General features: G+C 43.8%; 2 protein-coding genes and 1 long non-coding RNA gene across 4 annotated transcripts in view; 1 reads left to right on the top strand and 2 right to left on the bottom strand.

Moving 5' to 3' along the window:
• Window positions 1-208: 208 nt before the first annotated feature.
• SIVA1 (SIVA1 apoptosis inducing factor) lies at window positions 209-8,005 on the bottom strand. The gene is made up of 4 exons (XM_080993187.1): window positions 7,760-8,005; window positions 2,446-2,637; window positions 1,814-1,970; window positions 209-715 (listed from the first exon to the last, which is right to left on the bottom strand). The coding sequence occupies exons 1-4, from the start codon at window positions 7,875-7,877 to the stop codon at window positions 658-660; spliced, it is 525 nt and encodes a 174-aa protein (XP_080849313.1). The 5' UTR covers window positions 7,878-8,005; the 3' UTR covers window positions 209-657.
• Window positions 7,981-23,921, top strand: part of LOC308470484 — a 16,140-nt gene continuing 199 nt past the window's right edge. Inside the window, exons 1-2 of one of the 2 annotated variants that reach the window (XR_013982437.1) lie at window positions 7,981-8,117; window positions 22,005-22,070. This is a non-coding gene — a long non-coding RNA (uncharacterized lncRNA). Of the gene's footprint in view, window positions 8,118-21,245; window positions 21,910-22,004; window positions 22,071-23,921 lie in introns of those variants that run through there. The other variant, XR_013982438.1, reaches the window with a different exon arrangement.
• ADSS1 (adenylosuccinate synthase 1) overlaps window positions 10,494-23,921 on the bottom strand; it is a 27,390-nt gene continuing 13,962 nt past the window's right edge. The window contains exons 6-13 of the mRNA XM_080992439.1: window positions 21,124-21,231; window positions 20,669-20,750; window positions 19,529-19,655; window positions 18,597-18,751; window positions 16,941-17,065; window positions 15,936-16,033; window positions 15,149-15,298; window positions 10,494-14,252 (exon numbers count right to left, since the gene is read on the bottom strand). Of these exons, the coding sequence (XP_080848565.1) occupies window positions 14,200-14,252; window positions 15,149-15,298; window positions 15,936-16,033; window positions 16,941-17,065; window positions 18,597-18,751; window positions 19,529-19,655; window positions 20,669-20,750; window positions 21,124-21,231 (898 nt within the window). The 3' untranslated portion in view covers window positions 10,494-14,199. The remainder of the gene's footprint in view (window positions 14,253-15,148; window positions 15,299-15,935; window positions 16,034-16,940; window positions 17,066-18,596; window positions 18,752-19,528; window positions 19,656-20,668; window positions 20,751-21,123; window positions 21,232-23,921) is intronic.

The following is a 23,921-nucleotide window of genomic DNA, read 5'->3' as shown; positions in this document are numbered from 1 at the left end:
TATATAAAACAATTTAGATGGCTCATTTCTTTACTGCTAACAAAGCGTTATTTAAGAACTGGGGAGTAGAGACAAACAAACTGAATCTGGACAGTCTGTTTAGAAGTAGTATTGGCTGCTGCTAACACGAGATGCTTAAATGATCCAAGCCACTGAAAAAGGAGGTTTTACAGTGAATAGTTTGAATCAAATTCTGACCACATCAAAGTTTAGGGGCACAGGAAGATGCTTTATTCAGTCACATTACTGGCCCCTGTAGTTCACTTTTGTCTACACTGTGTGGCAACAGTTGTCCATTTGTCTCAGCCCTATCTAAAGAAGCAACAGATCAAACCAGACTCCGCATCTGAAGACTGAGCTCTCCCTCGAGTTTCAGCCTTCTATTACGTTGCTTTTCTAAGGAATTGAATAAAACTCTTCCACCTCTATCAGAACAGATGCCAGCAAGGCTAGCCAAATGCACCCTCCATGAGAGATAATATAAAAAGTTTATTCTATTAAAATTAGTTATAGAAATATACACTATTTATAAAGCGGCACCACAATATCACAGTAGCAAGACGAAGGGTGGGGCGGGAATTGTCCGGCTATTTAAACAAGTTCCTTTACAGATCCTGGAGATAATTATGTCCTTAAAACTTAGTCATTTCAAGCATTTTAGTCCTCAAACATGGAGCAGCCATTGCAAAGTATTCGCTCGCCAACGTCATTGGACCTAGAAGAAAGAAGGTAACAGGCAATTCAGTGCATCTTTCGGTTCTGTACAGTTTAGGAAGAGAACACCAGCTCCACCTCTACCACATGCAAGGAAGTCATGAGGCTGAATAAATTAAGCTGTGGGGGAAGCCGAAAAACCAAAGAATCGCCTTGCTGGATTAAATCGAGGCCCACACCAGAATAACCCGTACACGCAGGATGTATTTAGCTACGGTGGGAAACTGCTTTAAGAGATGTAGGTGGGCAGGTGTAACCGTGAACTCCTGCAACAAATTAAAACAATGGCACAGTTCTCATGCAATGCTAAGCCATACAATGGCTAGGCATGACTAAGCAAAGTGTGTGGATACTCATAGGAACATCATAAGCCTGCTTCACTCCTCCCCTGCTTAGTTCCAGGGAGATCAGCAACAGCAGGAACAGATAGTGTGTGGGTATTTGGAGGGGGGAAATCACTCAAACTCATTCATGCTTACTCATGGTTCAATTTCATGTTGGCTGCAGGAGAGCTTATTTATGTATATTCTTTTCCTCCCAAAGCAGCCCAGGCTGGGAAGCCTCCCTATTCGGCCCACAAGGCTGTTGGTGCCAAAGCCAAGCCCATCTCCTGTGAGCCTGGTAAAGGCTTGCTGCCTGGCAGAAGTGGGTTTTGCACACAGTGCTAATCAGCTGGTTGTCAGTGCTTGCAACAGCCTGTGCCTTTGCTCGCAAGTTTGATTTGCCACACTGTTAAAATAGCCTGCAAGGGCTGGGGACTTGGCTCGCTGGTGGTTGGAAGTGGTTCTCCAGCCTTGCTCCAGGGCATGAGAAAATTTCTGATGCCAATATTTGCAGGGGGTTCTGCTAAGCTAGACTGCCTTTCCCTCTCCTCAATTTTCTTAATTACCTAGGTTCAAATTACAATCCAAGGTTCAAAGGCCACTGCATTTATGACACAATGGGCCAATGCTTCCTTACAGCTTTTGGCATATGTCCCACTCCAAACCAATTTTGCAAGGAATGCTATTACCAACCAGTTTGCTACATTCAGCATGCAGTGTGTCCCAGACCAACTGAAGGAAGTTTTAACTCATGCCTAGTCCGCACGGACACTTACTCTGTAACAGAACACAAGGAGCAAGCAACTACATGGCAACAGCTGCAGAGTCTGCTGCAGTTCTGGCATATGTGCCGATCGCACTGAGAGCAAGTTTCTTTGACGTCAACTGTTCTTACACACGAGGAGCAGGCCGTGGAAACGCATTCCGGCAGAGCTGTGTAGAAATGTACAGATTCTATGTTAAAACAGATTTCAGCATCAAGTGTCAGAAAAAGCACCCATTTCAGAAAGCAGATCGCAATCTTCAAGCCATCTACGTAGAATTGTAGAGTTGTAAGGGACCCTGAGGATCATCAAGTCCAAGGCTCTGCGATGCCAAAATCTAAACTAGATGGTGCATACGGAATCCTATTCAGCTGCTCTGAAGGGAGGAATTGTGCCTGCTGTTCTTCACAGAAATGCCGCAGACCACCTGAATATGCCCTGTGAGTCTCTGTTTGCTCCCTACGCCACACAAATATCAAGGCTTACAGTTCCTCCCTTCAGAGAAGCCCAACTGGAGCAAGTCAATTGCTCTATACATGCATATCACAGTTACACCAAACTTAACATTGCAACCCAATAGAAGAAAAGTGAACAGAAAAAGAATCCGCTGCACAGGTACTTGACAGCCGGCTAAATTTACTTACCTGTTTCTCTTGCACAGGGCTGTAGAAGTTTTCCATCCTGCCCAATTAACATTTGTCTGCTGCAACTAAGCCAAGAGCAAGCTTCTGGTCTGCCTGCATGCAGCTCTGGAGACTCTGCTCCCACCGTGCTGCCGTTCCATGTGTTCTCCATGTATGCCTGGGCACCCCTGAAGAGCAGCTGTTTTGTTTTCTCTGCAAAAAAGGACAAGGTGGGAATGGTAACGGAAAACTATCTTGAACTGTTTTCCCACTCCACTGAATATCACCTTCCCCAAGAAAGAAAGAAGTCTGCTGTATCAGATTATGACATGCTCTCCTACCCAGAAAAGGGCTTCCATTTCAGAGGAAAGCAAAGAAGAAAGCTGCCTTGCAGAGTCAGAGGAGCCCATCTAGTTCAGCAAAGTTTATGCTGACTGGGAGTTGCAGACACCAAGGACTGAATCCAGAACCTGGCATGTTCTTAGATATCACTGTCATGAGTGATGACAATCCAAGCAAGTAATAACTACCAGCAGTAAGGATCTTCTCCCAAATTTCTTAAATGTTTCCATCCCCTCCCCCAAAGCAATTCAGCAAGTTTTTAGTTCTGTCAGGAGAGCATTGAGACTCTTGATCTCAGGGTCGTAGGTTTGAGCCCAACATTAGGCAAAAGTGTCCTGCATTCTTCTTCTTTGGCGACCACTCACAGCCAAGTAAGATTGTCTTCCAAAGCAGGGTTTTAGCAGTGAGTCCATAAGTGACTGTGGAGGTCAATTCTGGATCCACACATTCTTCCACAGTGGGGAGATAGGTTTCCGGGCAGGAGTTGAGCATGGTAAGGGTTTGCCAAGCATGCCTTCCTCTTAGCACGTTTCTCCCTTTCTTCCTGAGTTTGAGTGTCTTCAAAGCCCATGACACCTTTGGTTTTGACCTTTAAAGCTCTATGCGGCCTAGGACCTACGGGGGTGCCTCTCCTGGTATGCCCCGCAGAGGACCTTAAGGTCCGCAAATGACAACATTTTTCAGGTCCCAAGTCACAAGGTGGTTAAGGTTGGTCTTAACTAGGGCCAGGGCCTTTTCAGTACTGGCCCCGACTTGGTGGAATGCTCTGTCACAAGAGACTAGGGCCCTGCAGGACTTGACATCTTTCCGCAGGGCCTGCAAGACAGAGCTGTTCCGCCTGGCCTTTGATTTGGACTCAGTCTGACCCTTATGTTTCCCTCCCCTTTATGATTTTGACTTAAAATGAGGCTGCAGTTTAAATTGCATTTTAACCTGTAATTTAAATTGTTCATTTTCTTTTTTCTTATTATGTTTTTACTGAAATTTTATTGGTGCTAGACGCCCTGAGCACGGCTCTGCCCGGGGTATAAAAATTTATTATTATTATTATTATTTATTATTATTAGGTAAAGGCTGTTCTCCAATTGGAGCACTTGCAGGGTCGTAAATTCAAGCCCAACACTGGGCAAAAGTGTCCTGCATTACAGGGGGTAGGACTAAATGACCCTTGTGGTCCCTTCTAACTTTAAAATTCTATGACCACATCACAGGAGGAAAGGAAGGCTGCTTCTTTATGCTACCTACAGATCCCTTGCTAGGTTCCGAGAATGTGAAGTAGCTCACAACTTGCCCAGATGGCAACAACCCAAGGAACAGACCCTACTTTCCCAATACCGTATCCCCATCAGAATTCAATCCCCCATTATGAGAACACCAGCCCACATTTCAGTCACTGCTCATTACTCACAGGATAAAGCACTGACCCCAGATTCCTCTCACACAGGAACAAAAACAAACATATGCAACTCATCTGCACTTTGTATTTTATCAACTTATTATAACACAAACTCTTACGACCACCAGTTGCTAGTTAAAGTCAAGGGTCTTCTAATGTCCAAGCAACAGTTTATACAGTAATAAGAACCTGATTACCCAACATGCACTGCATTCTTAGATTTAAACGTGTAATAGATATACCAGCTTTGACATTTAAAGGCTTTTATGTTGCACAGATCCCTGCAGCTGTGTTAGTTGTGGCACAAAGAACACTGTGGCAAAATTAGGGCATAGGAAATGCAGCGTAGGGTGAAAATGAGGGGGAGAGACAGAATATTTGTATACAGGGAGGACGGGAGGATATATGCACCTTCCACCAGATGCGTGGCCATGCATTCATGTGCACAAAAGCAAAGCTATGTGGTTTCACACACAAAAGCACACCAATGTGTGATGTAGATAAAGACGCATGAATAAACATGCAAATAAAAAGAAATAATAATAATAATAATAATAATAATAAATTTTATTTATATCCCGCCCTCCCCAGCCGAAGCCGGGCTCAGGGCGGCTAACAACAATCAAATAATCAAAAAATCAAATAATCACACAATCTAAAAATATTTCATTATAAAAATTAATTAAATCAAATTGATGGCAACCAATTAAGCAAAGTTCTGTGCAGGTTGCCAGAGGAGGGAGTCAGGCTGCGCCCTGATCAAAGGCCTGGCGGAACAACTCTGTCTTGCAGGCCCTGCGGAAAGATGTCAAGTCCCGCAGGGCCCTAGTCTCTTGTGACAGAGCATTCCACCAGATTGGAGCCGCAGCCGAGAAGGCCCTGGCTCTAGTTGAGGCCAGCCTAACCTCTCTGAGGCCTGGGACCTTGAGGATGTTATTATTTGCAGACCGTAGGTTTCTCTGTGGGGCATACCAGGAGAGGCGGTCCCGTAGGTACGAGGGTCCTAGGCCGTATAGGGCTTTAAAGGTTAAAACCAGCACCTTAAACCTGATCCTGTACTCCACCGGGAGCCAGTGCAGCTGGTATAGTACCGGATGAATGTGATCTCGCAGCGAAGACCCCATAAGGAGTCTCGCCGCGAGTGAGGTACAATGGAGATAAAACCAAATTACCGTATTTTTCGCCCTATAGGGTGCACTGGCCCATAGGGCGCACCTCATTTTTTTGGGGGGGGGGGAATAAATAAATAAAAATTTATTTTCCTCCCCCCCGGGGCGGAAATAAAGCCCGAGCTTCCCCCGACCCCAGCCCCCAGAACAGGCTGCTATCCGCAAGCCTTGCGAGCCCGGCGGGAACTCCCGCCAGGCTCGCAAGGCTTGCGGATAGCTTCCTGAAGCCTGGAGAGCGAGAGGGGTCGGTACGCACCGAAGCCTCTCGCTCTCCAGGCTTCAGCGAAAGCCTGCATTCGCCCCATAGGATGCACACAGATTTCCCCTTCATTTTTGGAGGGGAAAAATGCGTCCTATAGGGCAAAAAATACGGTAATTAGCAAGGAGCTGGAAATTTTAAAATCACACTGCAGAATGTAACCAGGATTAAAGTTGGAAAGTGCAATGCAGAGTGGCTCTGCAGCAGGAGTCACCAACTTTGGGGGGACCTTGGGCACCACACACACACACACTCTTGCAATCAAGTACACAACTTATTCTATTGGTTAAAATAGAGTGCTGCTTTCAAGCCTAACTTCAAAGTGGAGCGGCAACCACAGCTTTACGGCAATGTTTATTTCTATCCATTTCAATTTGCATGTGGTTTCCAAAGCAAGGGGAACTAGGCTGTCACAGCCTCCCCAGCAACTGCTTGTGCTTCCTTGACAGGTTAAAGAGAGAAAAAATATATCTCTGCTCCTTTGCTGAGTAGTACTTTAATCCTATTTCCCTCTGTTTACAGAACCCGATTCAGCATCCACAGAAGATGCAAGGCAAGCAGCACAATAGCCCTGTTTACAGAACCCGATTCAGCATCCACAGAAGATGCAAGGCAAGCAGCACAATAGCATGACCTAAGCGCTAGTGTCCCCAAGGGAGGATTTGGGGGTAGAAGTCCAGAGCACCAAGGTAGCAGTCAGGAATCTCCCTCCCAAAACACAGCAGAGCTGGTCTGCCATGTGTTTCATCACACGATGCCCATTCGTATCCTAAAGAGGCGAAGGCAGTTAAGAGAAGTCTGGAGTGTAAAAATCGCTGAACTGTACCAGTTGCCGCATCAAGCAGTTGGTCCCTTACCTATCCCGCCCCGACCTGGCCACAGTGATCCATGCGACGGTCACCTCCAGGCTTGACTACTGTAATTCGCTCTACGCGGGGCTGCCCTTGAAGTTGTCCCAGAAACTCCAGCGGGTGCAGAATGCTGCAGCGAGGCTCCTCACGGGGTCTCTGCCATGGGAGCATATTCACCCAGTGCTTTTCAAGATGCACTGGCTCCCGGTGGAGTACAGGGTCAGATTTAAGGTGCTGGTTTTGACCTTTAAAGCCCTTCACGGCCTAGGACCCTTGTACCTATGAGACCGCCTCTCCCGTTATGCCCCACGGAGGACCTTAAGGTCCATAAATAGCAACACCCTAGAGGTCCCGGGCCCTAAGGAAGTTAGATTAGCTTCAACCAGAGCCAGGGCCTTTTCAACACTGACTCCGGCCTGATGGAACGCTCTGTCTCATGAGACCAGGGCCCTGCAGGATCTGATTTCTTTCCGCAGGGCCTGTAAGACAGAGTTGTTCCAACTGGCCTTTGGCTTGGAGTCAATTTGATTCCCTCCCCCTCTTTCTTTTTCCTTTCTCCTCCTGTGATGAGGCTGCATTTTAATTGTTTTAATGATGTATTTTAATCTTGTTTTTAAGCTGTATTCATTCAACTCGTTTTTATTATTGGTTGTTAGCCGCCCTGAGCCCGGCCTTGGCTGGGGAGGGCGGGGTATAAATAAAATTTATTATTATTATTATTACCACTAATTCCTGGGCGTGTGCAGAGTGCTCTCCTTTCATAAGAAAAAGCAGACAGGTTCGAGGTCAAGCACCTCTATGCTTAGAAATGCTGGGAGGCAGGGCGAGGGGGGAGGTGTCTCTGCTTCAAGGGAGAACCCACTGATCCCTGGGCATGTGTAGAAATAAAGACCAGGCATGCTTAGTTAGGCTGTGCGCTTAGCAGGGAAAGGCTGAGAGGTGCAGAGGAGAGGGAGGAAATCTCTTCAAACAACGCCCTCCAGGAAAGAACCACTGCCCCTGGGCATGTGCAGAGTGTTTTCCCTTCAGAGGAAACAAACACCCGGCAGGCTTGAGCTGTGTGCTTAGCAAAGGCTGGGAGATGTGGAGACGGAAGAATGTCTTCACACAACTCCCCCTTCCAGAATAAAAGGGGCTTTTGCTCCATTCTGCTCCTTCCCCCACCCCGCTGAAGCGTCCAGTTCTCGCGAGAGAATGAACTCAGTTCTCGCGAGAGTGAAACACTGGTCAAGCAACGGCGCCCTTGACCAAAGTTTCGTCCTCGCGAGAACACGGCTCCGAGACCCTCCCTCGCGCCCAACCGCCGCCTCCTCCTCACCGAAGACCTCGCGCCGGTAGCGCTCGCCCTGGACGCCCTGGCTCAGCTCCCTCAGCCTCACGCGGGTCTTCAGCTGCACCGGGGAAGAGTCCCCGAACGGGCAGGAGCGCTTCGGCATCCCCTTCCCCTCACGCCACGCGCCCAAGGAGACCAGCGGAACCAAAAGACGACGCCGGCAGAGAAGCGCTTGCTTTTTATGTAGCTGGCTGGGCCCTCCCGCGCGGGAAAATAGCAGCTGCGGCGACGGCGACGCAAAACAAACTTCTTTCGGATCTCGCCGCCACGCACCCCGCCTACTTGAACGTCACGGCGCGTGTCAGCCAATAAGGAAGGACGCAGAGCGGCGTTGAAAGCACAGGTAGGCGGGGCAGTGGGCGGGATTTCTGACAGGGTCTGTGGGCGGGGCTCTAAGCAGGGGAACCGTAGCCCTGATGTCACCGCTAGGCGGTTGTTGCGTTGCTGATTTCGTGAGATGTTCAATTAATTAAAGGGCGCAGCTGCGCACAGCTGAGAAGAACCTCACCAAGGAGTTTACTCTTCAAAATGTTGCAGCAAGAAAGTAACTATTCCCAAGCGCGGCTTCCTCCTTTCTTAAACCATCTTCTCCTGCACTAATCTCTTTGTGTGCTTAGAAACCACACTGTGCCCGTGTGAGCTCATACCTGCCCCTCCTTGCTTTCAAATTAAAAACCTAGATTGAGGTTCCCTTTGCAAACCCTTCTTGAACATACATACCAGGGCAGGGGTAACTGGCCAGTAAATTGTACGCCTTTGAAAACTACCGTATTTTTCGCACCATAGGACGCACCGGACAATAGGACGCACTTTATTTTAGAGGGGGGAGAACAAGAAAAAAATTTTTCCCCCTCTCTGCCCAGCGCCCCTTCAGTGAAGCAGCAGGAGGCGCTGCACAGAGAGGGGGAGAACTTTCCCCCTCTTGTTTTCCCGCTCTAAAACAAGGTGCCGTTTAAGGTGCGTTCAGGCGGCTACCTTGGAAGCCTGGAGAGCGAGAGGGGTCGGTGTGCACTGACCCCTCTCGCTCTCCAGGCTTCAGGTTCCTTTCGACCTGCTCTTTGGGGCTGGCGGGGGGAAGCCCACCACCAGCCCCAAAGAGCAGGTCAGGGAGCAGCGGAAAGGCGCAGCGGAGAGGCTCCTGCCATAGCCGCGCGTCACCTCTCCAGCCGGGAGAGGGTCGCAGGGCTATGGCTTCTTTAGCCCCGCGCGCGCTGTCCCGGCTGCAGAGGTGACGCGGGGCTGTAGAGGCTCCTGCCATAGCCGCGCGTCACCTCTCCAGCCGGGAGAGGGTCGCGGGGCTATGGCATCTTCGCTCCATAGGACGCACACACATTTCCCCTTCATTTTTGAAGGGGAAAAAGTGCGTCCTATAGAGCGAAAAATATGGTATACAGAAACATCAACTGGTGCAAGGCACAGTAGCTAAATCTGGAATCTCTGCCAGATCTGGGGAGCACTTTGCCCCTCCCAATCTTTATTTATTTTACAATTTCTTTGTGCTTTTTTCTTGTATTTTGGGGAACTCAGCAGGGAACACATGGGCATATTTCTTAGAAAACCGGGGGCAGGGGGACTCGAGGCTGGTGCTTTGCCTTCCTCTTGGAAAGGGGTGAGCGTGAGGGGTGTGGGTAGCACAGCATAACCAGGTATTGAGTCAGGTTGTTGGTCTTCACCTGCAAAGCATTCCCTATGATGGGCAGTGGAGGTGTGCCAGGTGGCAGCCACTTCACATTCTCTGGCATCCTGCTGCTCCTGAAGTTTCTGGAGTTCAATGGCTTTATTTTGCAGGAGCGGAATTACCCTGGCAGGAACTTTGGAGAGCTGAGGACTGAAGCCCCGGGTATGCTGCTCTAATGACTGTAGGAGGATTGTGCCGCTTTGCCTTCCCATTATTTTTTGTCTTCCTAGATCCTCTTCCTCTGCTGGCTTCTTTTGACTATCTACCACAAACGCCAATCACTACTAACCTGATGGCAGACAGTTTGAGGTGGTACCCATGACATTCTTAGTTTTCCAAATGTGCCCTTGGGTTCTAAAAGGCTGGCGCTAAGATTATTTAATGAAACCAGCAACATGGAACATACATTTTACCAATGTTAACCACTGTTAAAAGATCTCCCATCTGTTTAAGGTACAATTCAGGATTCTGTTTTTTCTTTAAAACACAGTAGGTAGTAGATTAGATCAAGGACTATCTGCTCCACATTACAGACTGCAGCACATATATTTTTATACTGGCGAGGCATTTGTATACTGGGGTAAACTATTTTCAGGTGTGGTTTTACTGATATTTTATGCTGCTTAGTTGTTACTGTTACAATATTGTGATTTATATTATGTGTTGTTTTGCATGATTGTTTATTGGTTACTAGCTACCCTGAACTCAAGATGGGAGGAAGGCCAGGATCTAAGAAACTTGAGTAAAAAAATATGGACCTGCCCAGTCATTAAGATCTCCTTCAGAGATTAAGGGCCTTTGCTGTGGATTTGCCCAGCTGTAGAACCCTTTCCCCAAAGAGGTTTCAGCTGAGCTTTTGGGACCATGTTAAAAGAGTTTCACTGACCTCTTTCTTCTACCACACACACAAACCAAGTTGATGTAAAAGCCAGAACTGCCCCTTGGACATACATTAGCTAATTTGCCACAGATTCTCATGAACAGCAGTGGAATATTGATCAAGATTTTCTGTGAATGCAAAAGAAGACTCAAGAGACCAAATTCTTACTCTTGTAAGGCTTTATAAAGCAAAGGAAAGAGCTGTAAGATAAAAGTGTACAGCCCTATTGACCATATACAAAAATAAATCAAGAGAACACTTCTAGTGCATCTGTTGAACTGTGTGCACCCAGCTAGTATCAGCAAGTGTGATATAGAGCATCATAAAAGTGTTATGCATGGAACCTGACCTTTTTACTGTAGTCCTTGCTGTGATGCACAATTAAGACATTTTCACTGTCTTGCCATGCTGTCCTCAACCCTATTAATTCAACCGTACCAATTTGCTTCAGGTTATGAATATTAAATGTAACCTGTGAAACTAATTATAAACAAATTTCAAGTGAATGTTCAATATAATATTTAACAGGATACCGTCAAGAGGGTAGCATGCATTGTACAGAAACACATTTCTTATGCTGCTTTGAATCACTGTGCACTGTAACATGATTCCCTAATAAATAAAAATAAATTGAATTTTATTCAGTGCTATTACTTACTGAGAACAGATTGCAATTAAAATAACTTAATAACATTCTTCATGGATTAGTTAAAACAGAATAAGGCTACAGAACAAAAGGTCAACTGTGATTTAGTGCAAACTAAAAAGCCTGATGTCATTGGGCATGATGTGCTAGTGAGTTCTTCCATGCCAGCTCCATTGAAGCGAATGTGATTTATCAAAGCAAAGTTCTTGCACAGCTCACATTAATTTCACTGGATGTTGCATGGGAACACTTCCCAGTAGGCTGTGGTTCATGTTGCCCCAGGTTAGGCCGCTCAACTGACACAGACTTTGGAAAGAGTTTAAGCATTCTATATTGCAGCTTTCTTCTGCAGCTGGCTTTCCATATAACAAATAGTCATCTATTGAGGATGCAGTAGCTCTGGATAGTCTATTGCAATCAGGAGATTGGACAAGATGGCCTACAAGGACCCCTCCTCCTCTTACAATTCTGTATGCATATTGTTAGTAGCGTAAAAAAAATATGTCAAATGGGCAAAGATAATGGACTACAATGCCATTTCAAATTACAAAGCAGGAAGCAAGCCACAAGGTGCAGTAAGCCAGTCACTCCTAAGTGATTATAGAGCAAAGCTTGATAACTGCAAGGCAAAAGGCCACTTTGGTGGACTTTGTCCAAATGCATATACGCCAAGGCACCATGGCTTAAGGGAAGAATTCTTGGGCTATTTGTGACAGCAACGAAAACTGACTTGGCAGTGGTCCTCCTGTCAATTAAAAGCGCTTTTACAAATTATTTAACAAAACATTTAAGTCTGAAAGTTAAGTCAACATAATCTGTGAATCAGAAAGTTAGTCTTCTCAAAAGGGTGAGGCCCACCGTCATTCTCATAAAAACATACAAAAATTATTCCAGAGCAGTCTGTTGCAGCAAACACAAAGAACCCCTTGGCACCTTAAAGACTAACAAGTGTATCATTGAGTGCGGGCTACAGCCTACTTTGTCGACATGAGGTAGGTAAGTAAGTATTACCTGCCATGTTACAACTGGCAAAACTAAGGCAGAGATAAGGACTAGGATCCAGAGTTGTAAAAGATTGTCCACAAGGTTTTTCAGCTCTCCTGGCAGCAGCCTCCGTGAGAGGATGCCACCAAAAGGAAAAAATAAGAGAAACCTTTGTGCAAGCACACACTACTCTGGATCCCAGGAAAGGCATTGGTCACAGTCCAAACCACCAAAGCTCATTGGTTTTCACTGGGCTTAGGCATGCTTAGTTCAGTGTTGAATTGTAACCATTAACTAATAAGCAGAAGGCAGTGAGAGTCAATGCAGTGCTCTCTGTTCCTGAGTTTCTATTAGTTATGAATAAACTATAACCTCCATTTCCAAGCTGTCCAAGGCAATGGTATTGCAAGGGGCAGGGGCCACAATCCCCCACAATAAAAACAATTCAGGAGCACCCAGTTGCAACACACCTTGGCTGCTTTCTTTTAGAACTTGTTCATTGCATAATGGTAGACCTTCTGGCCTCAATAAGGTCAGAATCACAATATTAGGATCTGTATAGCCCTTTCTAGGGTTCAAGGCACTTCACAGGCAATATCTAGTTTTAATCCTTCAAACAACCTTGTAAGGCAAGTATCCTCTGTGGTACGGATGGATGGACAGAGGCTGACGCATCCTTTGCTACTGGAAGGAGTGACCTTAAGAGTGCATCCAGACCAACATTCACCATTATGTCATTCCAGCTTGGCACTTCATTGCCCCACAACACACTCATATTCATGGGGAACATGTGGTTGCAATGGCACAATTAATCATTATTTTTTTTAAATGGAGGCAAGCAGCAACAGATCCAAGCCCTAGGCCCTCTTCTTCACATGGATAACTACACAGAATAAAAAAAAACACACACACTGCTATTCTCCATGAACCAAAAGGATTCCTCCTTCCTACACACTGCTTATTTTGCTGGGATTGGAGACATTCATTGTATTTAAAAGAATTGCTCCACAGTCCATAATAGCACAGCTCCATAGAAAAAAGCACTATCATTCTGTACTCATTATTTGAAAGGCTGATGAGGAGCCGCTCTAGTTAACTTGTTTTAAGAACATAAGAAGAGCCCCCTGGCTGAAGCAAGTGACCCATCCAGTCCAGCATCCTGTTCTTACAGTGGCCAACCAGGTCCCTACAGGAATCACACAAGCAGGACCCAAGTACAACAGACACTCTCCACTCTAGAACTGGTATTCAGATGTGGAGACAGAACACTGCCATGAGGGTTAGTAGATGACGATAGATAGATATCCTCCACTAATCTATCTAATCCTCTTTTAAATCTACCTGTTTATTCTGTTGGTGATCAAGCAGCACAGTGGCAAGTAATGTTGGTGGAAGGGAATCCATGCTATGGCTTGGCAACATAGGGTCCAAGACCAGGGATCTACTCTGCTGAAATGAAGGATGTAGTGAAGCCACACCCTGTCCATGTAGTGATGCACTTCAGGATGTTGCAAAGATTGGTTTCCCTGGGCATTTTCTTACTTTGCTGTGGTTTCTTTGTCCTTGTGCCTACTGCACAATGGCACAAGAGAGCACCATCTCTGAAGGACTTCATGTGGAGTGCCTATTGGGAAATATTGCAAGGGAAGCTCTTTATCCCTTAGGTCTGTTGGCTATTTTCAGTTTGACCCACTGCCAAAAAAAGGACTTAAGCTATTGCCTTCCTTCCTCCCATGACATAACTTCTTTTGCATCTCTTCACCCTTTATATCTGAAGAGCTTTTATTTCTAAAATAAGTAGTCGCTTTGACTGCTGGGCTTGAAAGAGAATTACTGAATTGTGCTGGCTTTTACACAAGTGCAGTGCTCCATAACCAGCACAATTTTAAATGCCACATACATTGAACACTGCCATATTATTGCTTCCTGACATAGTAATTGGAACCTCCTCCTTACACCTTCTGCAATCTGGAATAAACTTCACTACTTGTAGCAAGTTGAATAAATAATTCAGTGCAGGTTTGGCACTTTTTAAATGTGACCTTAAGATTCCCCTCCCCAAAATTTCTGTTCTTATTCTGTGTTCCTAATTTTTGGATACATTTACTTGAGAATATGACAAGTACAAGGCATGTCTAATCATAGTCTAGAAAGAACAGCATCTTCATCTTGGTTTGGGTACAGAAAGGAACAGATGTACAATAAACTGCTTCTTGGCACATATGTTCTTTGTGTGTTTAAAAGAGCTGGATCATCGATTCCCTTGATTTTCCAACTCCAACCCATTTCACTGAAGAGGAGAGAAATAAAAAATTATTAGAACAATTACTTGGGGAGTAAACAACATAATGGAATCTATTTTATGATGTAATCCTAATGTGTAGACCAGAGTCTTCAAGAGCAAATGAACTCAGAACTGCAGTGTAGTAGCAGAATGACATTTTAACATTTAACAATTTATTCTTGTGATTTGCCTCTGAAGTTCTACAGACCTGCTTCATTTTTTAAAAGGCACACAAAAAGCTTCTCCCTGCCCACTTCCCCCCCACCATGCAAATGTTATACATCTCAGCTTCCTGTTTACTCACTTTTCTAAACTAAAAAGCCCCAAATGCTGTAACCTTTCCTCAAATGGGGTTGCTCCCTCCCGTTGAATATTTTGGTTTACCTTTCTGAACTTTCCCCCTAATTCTACAATATCCTTCTTGAGGAGAGAACTACACACAGTATTTCAAAGGTGGCCATACTACAGATTTGCACAACAGCATTATGATATTGGCAGTTTTGTTTTCAGTCTTTTTCCTAATGACTCCTAACATGGAATTCACGTTTTTCACAGTTGGACAATGGGTTGACATCTTCATGGAGGTATCCCCTGTGCCTTGAATATATATTGTTCCTGGTCAGTGACTGCCAGTTCAGATCCTGTAAATATTCAAAGCTGGCACAGGGATTTATTTACTTTTTACATGTTGTGGGGCAGGTGCCTTTTGGATAGGGAAGCATAGGAGAGGGGTCAATCACGACAAGGTTTTTCTAGAGTACTGCAAACAGTGCTTGGGAACCGCTGATCTAGTCAAATCCCCCCAGAGCTGGAACAACTTTTCTGCCCAACTGGAAATAATTTTGCATGGTTTGGTGGACACATGGAATGCCTCCTAGGAAGGGTGCCAAAACGATATGTACCTGCCACCCCAACGTGGTTCTCCACAAACCGAATGTAATTTTGTGCCTTAGGTGGAAGTTCCTCCCATTTTCTGGCACTTGTTGTGTCGGTTTTCCACCCTGGCATCGTTTCATACTCCACCTCCACTTTCTGCAGTATTTCCTGGTTAGCTTCAAAAATGAGACAAAGTGAGGATGTTTCTATAAGCTAAATGGTTGCAATCAACTGGCATGAACAAAATTCAAAGTGTAATTGGCTAAATTTAAACTAGATTGCATGAGACATGTCTGGCAGCTCAGAGGTACAGCATGTGCTTTGCAAACAAAAAGTTTCCTAGGTTCAATTTCTAAAGTCTCTAAGGAGGGCTGGGAAAGACTCCAACCTGAAACCCTGGAGAGCAACTGCCAGTCAGTGTCAATTGTGCTGAGCTAGATGGACCAATGGTCTGTCTTTATATAAGGACAACTTCCTATGTACATAGGGAATAATGGAGAGGGCATTTGGTTCTGTTTACCAAATTCTGGCACTTTTAAAAACAAATCTGAAGTCAACTCTAGAAACCTGTTGACACAAGCAACAGTACTAATCATATATTTGTAGAGTTGGGAGGTACCACAAGGGTCATCTAGTCCAACCCCCTACAATGCAGGAATCTTTTTGCCCAAGGTGGGGCTCGAACCCACAACCCTGAGATTAAGAATCTCATGCTCTACCAGCAGAGCTGTGTACATACACTTGTAATGTAGCAGTTAAAAGGAGGAAGGGGAGGAAGCCTGATAATAAACTATTTAAGCCATCGATACATACCTGGAAAATATGGAATTCTTTTGCCACCCAGCTTGTAAGCTACACCAATTTTGATTTCATCAAATACATCCAGAATATCCAGTTTTGTTAATGCCAGGCTGTCCAAAAGAAACATGAGGTAAAATTACATGTCAAACAAATCCTCACTCAGCACCTTCTTTAATCCCCTCCATCTGTCTTCATCTGAATTCATTCGGCCAAACTGAATGAATAAATATGAACACGAGTAATCACGGAATAAATAATAAATACGCATATTATAGGTACTTTAATAAACATTTTCAGAAACTTTGCAGAATATGAAGTCAAGCATTACATGCATGTATTTTAAAGATTAGGTAGGATTTGTAAGTATCAAATGCATTTTAAAAACCTGAATGCAGTGTGGGGGTGATTTTTTAAATTTCTTATTGATCTGCTGGAACCAACCCAAATTTGGAACCTCAAGAGCGGACTAGGAAACCACTTCTAGGGCATGCTCATTGGGCCAGTGCAAATGCAACTTGACCCTTGGGCTAAGGGGTTAGGGGCAGACCATGGAACTGCATGCCCTCTTGCTTCAAAACCCTCCTCTCTCAAGCAAGCATTCTCATCACCATGTTTTTCGGTTAGGTCAGCAGCCTATGAACCTTGGTTAATGCTAATCGCTGTTCCAGCTTAGCTAAACTGTGCAGTGCAGAGTGTTGTATCCCCTCCCTTAATCTTGCCAAACTGCCAAGCAACTCCATGTTCACCTGGCCATGAACACAGTTTCCTTTTGCCTTGCTCTTATCGACTGCTTCACTCCTCCTAAACATTGTGAGCAGTGTATATTGCAATCCTGTCAGCAATTCCATATAGACGGATATTATCATCCTTATGACACCTGGAGCAATTGGCTCTTATCAATGCACAAAACATAACACTTTGCTAAGCTAATCTTATCTTAATGTTACCTACATATTTGTACTCCACGGGATAAAAAGTTATGAGTTCCAAGTGTAGCTCAAAATCTGTGATGCTTACGCAGTGAATCCGTTGATCATATGGGCGTATCTCAATATGACAAGGTCAAGCCAGCCACAGCGCCTTTTTCTGCCTGTGGTCACTCCCCATTCATGGCCTCGGGACTGTAAGAGATCTCCCATTTCCTGCCAGAGACAAATATTTAGGTGAGATTTCTGCAACATTAATCCTAAGCATCAGGCGATCAATGTAACATATTTGTTTTATTTAAAACTCAACAGGTGTGTGATGTACTAAAAACCGGAACTAGAATTCTAATTTCCATACTAATTACCGGTACGTATTTTTAATCTGAATTATAAATTGTGTATTTTATCGCCAAATTTCTGCTTAATTGAACAATACAAATTAGGATGTTGGACTGTATGAGATGCCTGAATTTTAGCCCAGGAAGGAGAAATCTGATGGACATCACTGCATGTTTGCCTACCAGGGTTTCAAAAGAATGTGAACAGAAAAGATGGAGAAACACTACATACAGCGTTGAAAGCCAACATTAAGAATTGATGTAAAATTATTTTCTGAGTCAAAAATATTATTTCATCAATCACTTATTCTTATTTATTTTTATTATATGTCTTCCACACCATTAACAGAAATTCTTTGAGAGGTCATAGGATAAAGGATGCTCAATTCAGATAATCCTTGCCTCCAAATGAAAGTTGGAGGATCAGAAAAGAGCATCCTCTTCTGCAGTAACCAGAGTTTACCCCAACATTCAGTTTGGCAAACCTTAGTTAGCATTTGCCCTCCAAACCAGAGTCAGAAACCCTTTTGAAAGTACAGTTTCTGCCAGTTTGCACATCACAGGAAACAGAGGAACACTGCATGTAAGAGCAGAGGAATGGGAAAGAGGTCACCTTGTTCACCATCTACCAAATCACCAGTTTGAGAGTATCTGAGCTTATACAGTGGAACCTTGGTTCTCAACTGGCTTAGTTGATGAACAAATTGGCTCCCGAACACCAAAAACCCAGAAATGTTCCAGTTTTCGAATGTTTTTTGGAAGTGAAACGTCCAATGTGGTTGTCGGCTATTGTTTCCAGGGTGCCTGCGCCAATCAGAAGCCACTCCTTGGTTTTTGAATGTTTCAGGATTCGAACAGACTTCCAGAACGAATTAAGTTCAAGAACCATGGTACCACTGTGTAATGATTCTGTTTTTAGCAGCTCATTTTAATCAGTTGCCTTTGATACAGTTGGCTCCAAATATGGTTTGGGGGGGGAGGGGGCTCTCCCCCCCCCCCCAGCGCTATTGCATCCACCAACTAGTAGCTGCAGAAGCAGACAAATCCTACAGAACAAAAATTCCAAATTCAAAGAAATACTGATTCTGCAAGGATACTGACAGATCACTTTAGATTCAGATCAAGGATGACCCTGGCAACAGGGATACCTAAAACAGCAGAATTATGAGAATACATAAGCAGTATATATAAGAAAATTAAAGCAGCCAGAAGAGTAAAGTTATCACATAGGTGCATTTCTTACTTTGGAATGAAGCTTGAGATTTGTGTTGAATCTACTGCGGCCCCAAGATAAAATACGGCCCCTTGGCATAGTCTAGACATGTGTGCATTAGCAGGAGACCATCATCTTGTTACGACATTTTATCCCACTGACCTTATGTCTTTGCCTTTGGTAACACTAAACCTACATTTATCTGTTCAGTGGGAAAGGCTCCAATTCCCACTCTTGTTGTGTAGGCCTTCACTACACCATACACTTCTCCAATATACTGGGGAGGAATACCAAGCCCGGTGCACACACCGCCCACGGTGCAGTTGGAGGATGTCACAAAGGGATATGTGCCTGCCAAATGAAAGAAAGATGAATTACGCATGGGGGAAAACAAATGACTTTTGCTTATTCTATTTCAAGATGGCTTCTCATGTACATTGTTAGCTACTTCAAGGTGCTTTAAAATATGGGGATAAGGGACCCCTGGTCATATCAAGGAAGATGAAGGAATGCACAGCACAGAAGATGAAGCACGAGCAAAATTCCACATATATACGCTGGCAGAAAAGGACATACACCAGGGATGGAGAACCTGTGGCCCTCCAGATGTTGTTGGATTACAACTCCAAACATTCTGGACCAATGCGCAGGCTGGCAAGGAGTGATGAAAGGTAGATTCTTAACATTTTTGGAGAGACACAGGTAACCCTTGCCCTTGCACTATACCCTGTTACAGAATGGGAGAGGCTGAACAGGTGGTTTAGTTGACTGATAAGAAGCTGTACCTTTAGCAGTGTAAAGTATCCAAACTCGCTCAAATTTTAGTAAGTTCTGACTTGGTGCACTCCTCTCAAGCCAACACAAAAATTATGTCACATCTCAGACATCTTCTAATATGCCTGAAGATTCATGCAGGTGTCACAAATAAGCAGGGGTGCATATGAAAGAAGAGCTCTGCCTATCCGGTTCAGCATCTTGTTTCCCACACTGGCCAGCCAGATTTCAGTGAAGGTATATAAAGTTTTGTCTCACCTTACCTGAGAAATAGGTATATAACCTTTCCTACCTCTGCACACACAGGAGATCTTACGGAGGCGGAAAAGTATTATGTTGTACAGGGAGACGTACCGAAATCAATGTCGAGCAGTGCTGCGTTGGCACCCTCTACAAGAATTTTCTTTGGAGAGCCATGCAGCGCTTCATACATAAAATAAACACCATCTCGGACCATTGGTCTTATTTTTTCAGCATAGCCCTGCAAGATCCAACACGTACACAAGGTTAAATCAAATGTTTTTAGAAGACTGGTTGCAAGTCAAGAATAAAAGCATACCAAAAGCCAAACCGGAAAGTAACCATTTCTAAACTGTTAACGAGGTGGAGGGATCTATAAAGAATAAAATCAGGGTAGTTTCCTGTAGGTTTCACTTTACTCAGGACAGTCACACATTTTCAGGGTAATGCCCAAACCGCTATACAGACAGAAGGGATAAAACCCAAGTATGGAAAGTGGTCTTCTGCGTTCACAAATCATTTTCAATGGAACTCATACTGTCAACATTATATCTGGTGAAACTCAAGTGTACTTTCATCTTCTGAAATTTAAACATGCCAGACATAATCCCACATATCCATCAAGCAGATGCATATTCCTTTCTACTATGCCTTAAAACCCTAGCTGGCATATATGCAGAAAGCTCCTTGGAGCCCCACAACAGTCAGACTCATGAACGCCCACAATTCTCATTCACTGCTATGCCCTCTGCCAAGTATCCCCAAGCCCAAGTATAGGCAGGACAATTCAGGCCACATACATTGCTACAGAGGCAAATGGCCCCAAACCAAACTATCAGCCAAACCATAATGTCTAGGAAGTGTCCGCTCACAGTCTCTCCAAAGTGTTTTTGCACAACTCCCATTCATATTGTGGGGTTGCGCAGGAAAGGTTCCTAGTGAATTGTGACCACAGGTATTGTACAACAAGCAAACTGGTCCTGGGTATTTTAACAGTGAAAGATTTCAATCACTGTACTACATTATAGTGTACTATCTTTTCTAGGTAAAATATTTAAATACTCTGAGATCCATAGAAAGCAATATACTGCATTCCACATACACTATGCTCTATCAGTTTCAAATTTCCCTTTCCATTTCAAACTCTTTTCTGTTTCATAGTCTTTGTTATTTATAGAAAATAAAAATCAGTTATATAATTTAGTTATATAACCTTGCTTTATTGTCTTAAACACTAAAGTATTACTAGTTTACCTTTAGTTTTTTTAGTTGTCCTTCTGTGTCAACTTCTAAAGAAGGAAACATCGACTTGTACTGGTGAGCAAGATTCTTAAATCTGTAAAATATCAACAATTTACTAGCACACATATTTTTAAAGTTGGGTCTTATTATATAACGACCTTTGGCTATAGGTCACACAGAATGCCACAAAACAAAAGGATTCTCTAAAAAAGATACAGGAGACGCATTTTCAACCTGTGAAGATGGACTGAGCAGTACCCTGTTAAAGCCAACTAGAGACCTGGTATACACCTCTTGTCCAGGCACCAGTTTGTCTGAAATCGCAAATGACAATATCTATACCACTATTCCTTATAGCTTCCCAATTCCCCCTACCTGTGTTTAAGGGGTATAGAAGCAGTAAGAAAAAGATTTCACGTTAAGCAAAGATCCCCACCCACTTCTTGCTGTGTGCTTGAGTAGGATACCTTGAAGAAAATTCATCAAAGTCTGAAAGAAGATCACATATCCGAAGTCCTGTCCGTGCCGCTTTAGAAGAATAGGTTGGTCCAATCCCTTTCTTTGTTGTGCCAATACTAGTGAAAGAAGACAAATGAGTGGTATCAAGTCTTGAACTAAGAAGACTTACGGAGACACATACATTTTTAGAATGCATTAGAATAGAAATTGGTTGAAAGTATACTTTTTGCTTGACGACCAAAACCATTAAAAAAGACCCTCCTCTCTCCTCCATTTATTTGCCCGTTTCTTTCTGTTCTTTTGGCTGAGATGTAAAGGAACGTGGGGCTCCTGTATTTTTAATAGTCATTAAGATTTACTGTATTTTTCTGTCTATAAGACGCCCCCATGTATAAGACACCCCCTATTTTTGGGGACTCAGATTTAAGAAAATGGGGGGAAATGTATCCGTGTATAAGACGCCCCCTAATTTTTTACCTTATTTTTTTAGAGGAAAAATGTAGTCTTATACACAGAAAAATACAGTATTTTTCCCAAAGAAGCTGGCCATGCACACACACAAAAATAATACAACCTTCTTTACAATTACTAAAGATAAATGAATGCTGTCCTTTGTGTCTGATCACACTCTCTTGCTTGTTTCTCCATTTAAAATGAAGAAAATAGTGGCAGTACCACAGATGCACCCCCCCCCCCACTTCTTAAGTTAGCGCCTGACTCACTAGTTGAAGACCAATGGCACAATGAACTGAGACCAAGCACTCCTGAAGCCTGACTACGTGGATGAAACAGTGGTGGGAGCAGTAGCAGAAGTAATTACTCACTTTCAAATTACCCAAATGGCAGCCCTGCCCTTTCTCTCTGTCACCCTGTCTGTTTTCTCTTACAGGGCACTCTTATTCTGGAGCCCTTTTGACAAAAGTTGGCACAGAAATATAAACGATAAGCATAATGGGTAAGAAATAAATAAGACCTCCAGTTCTATGTTGCTATTTCGTCACATACTTGCTAACCAGATTTGTGGTGCTGTGGGGAAACTCAGTTAATTCACAGTTAATTTCCAATTTGCTCCTAATCTTCCTTCTCTGGACTTCACATCCACTAGGGGTCAGTCACTCTTCTTTGAGTCTGTGCTTCAGTTACATACTGTTAAGTGTGATTTCTTTCAGCAAGGGCATTATTAACAAAGTTTACACTACTGCACAACAAACAATGCACAGGACTAGAAAGCAGGGTACATAAAACTGACTTTTCATGCTGAATTGTATATGCCAACTTCCTATGCTCCAGTAGGTTTGCTTGTTTTCATTACTGCACTGCCAAATCTTTCAGAGCTGTTCTAAATAGGTCGACAAGGTATCACTTTCCAGCTCACTGACCTATCTACTATAACAGCCAGTACGGGGGCATGACAGGGTTGGACTGGGAGGAAGAGAAGCATGACTGCAAGCATAGCCTGGTAAAATGCTGGAAACCTTTGCCATCCATCATGAGTGGAAGACGGGTTTTGCTCCTAATAATGAGGAATTCACTTTTACTTGAAGCTGAATTTTCCCTACCACATGCTGTTCAGACACTGGGGGATTCTGGCATACCTACAACCTATCTGGAAGATAAACTGCTGCAAAGCTTCATGAAGGAGATATGCCTAGGGAACACTGTTGGATCAGATTCCAACTACACAAAAGAATGCCTCTCCTTCTGTGGCCTGCCTGGGTGGGTTGAGACTAGCTATGAGCTGGACTACTTGCTGCATTTTTTATCAAGTCTCAGGGTGTGTACGCAACATTATTTCCATAGAACCATGAGGGCAGATTCCCACATACTGCTACACCTTATCTGATCCAGGATTAGCAGTAGCTTCAGTAGCTCTACAAATATAATGGAGGAGAGGGGGAAATTCCAGCTGCTCTTTTTCCCAATTGCAGTTGCTTCTCCAAGCCCTAAACCAATCAATCAATTAGTGTTGAATTTGACTAGACCAGATTACAAATATCTTTTGGTCTAGTCAACTTCATTATTAAGGGAAACCTCTTGACTGCCATACCTCAATTTTGTTACCTCTAATATATAGCGCACATAGAGAATCAGACAGGTATTCCAACACCATTATATCTGCCTCCGGACAACTTAATGTCTTTTTAATGTCCAAGTTGTACAGGATATCAATAGTGCCCAAATTTCCCATAACTAGGAAGCAACATGTTGCCATTTCTGTGTAGTGTTACGAAGGAAGAGCCACCATGTTCTAAGATGCAGGACCTGTAGCAGAACATCTTGCATGGAGGTGGAAGAGCTAATGAGAAGAGTGGATATTGACCCAGGGACAGCCATCATCCTCAGCCTAACCGAGCTCATGAGCATTGCTAACAAGCCAGCTATTTTCTCCAGAACAGAAATAATTTTTTCTTTTTTTATAGACTCTAGATGACACTGATGTCAAAATGCCCTGTTCCAATGTTTTTTGGCAATATCCCCAATCTTTTGGGGCACCTATCATTGATGCTGATTTCATGCAACGGCAGATGGCCTTTGGAGTCTTTTCCAACTCTATGATTCTACGATTTCCTGAACTGATCCTTGACTTATTTATTCTGTTAAGCCAGATAAATTGTTTATTTTTTTAAAAAACCACAATTATATGCCAGTAGGTACCAAGAACTGAAAGTTCAATTCAGAAATACCATGGCTGATGTGAAAACAATTAAAGGGCTAGGAGTGAGTAAGTGGAACCACTGTTGAGCAAGACTTACTTTCAATTAAAACATACTAAGCAACAGGCTTTATGGGATTTTTATGGGAAATA

Source organism: Podarcis pityusensis, assembly GCF_964106645.2.
Source record: "Podarcis pityusensis genome assembly, chromosome: 1".
NCBI classification, from domain to species: Eukaryota; Metazoa; Chordata; class Lepidosauria; order Squamata; family Lacertidae; genus Podarcis; species Podarcis pityusensis.
Note: the sequence above shows the minus strand (reverse complement) of the source record. Positions and strands in the feature narration are given on the sequence as shown.

Bases quoted from the DNA above. Each gene is read 5' to 3' on its own strand.
- SIVA1 (XM_080993187.1), bottom strand. From the start codon at position 7,877: ATGCCGAAGCGCTCCTGCCCGTTCGGGGACTCTTCCCCGGTGCAGCTG. The intron at 2,638-7,759 runs GTGAGGAGGAGG...CCTTTTTTGCAG, and splicing joins CTACCGGCGCGAGGTCTTCG to AGAAAACAAAACAGCTGCTC. The intron at 1,971-2,445 runs GTAAGTAAATTT...ATTTCTACACAG, and splicing joins GCCCTGTGCAAGAGAAACAG to CTCTGCCGGAATGCGTTTCC.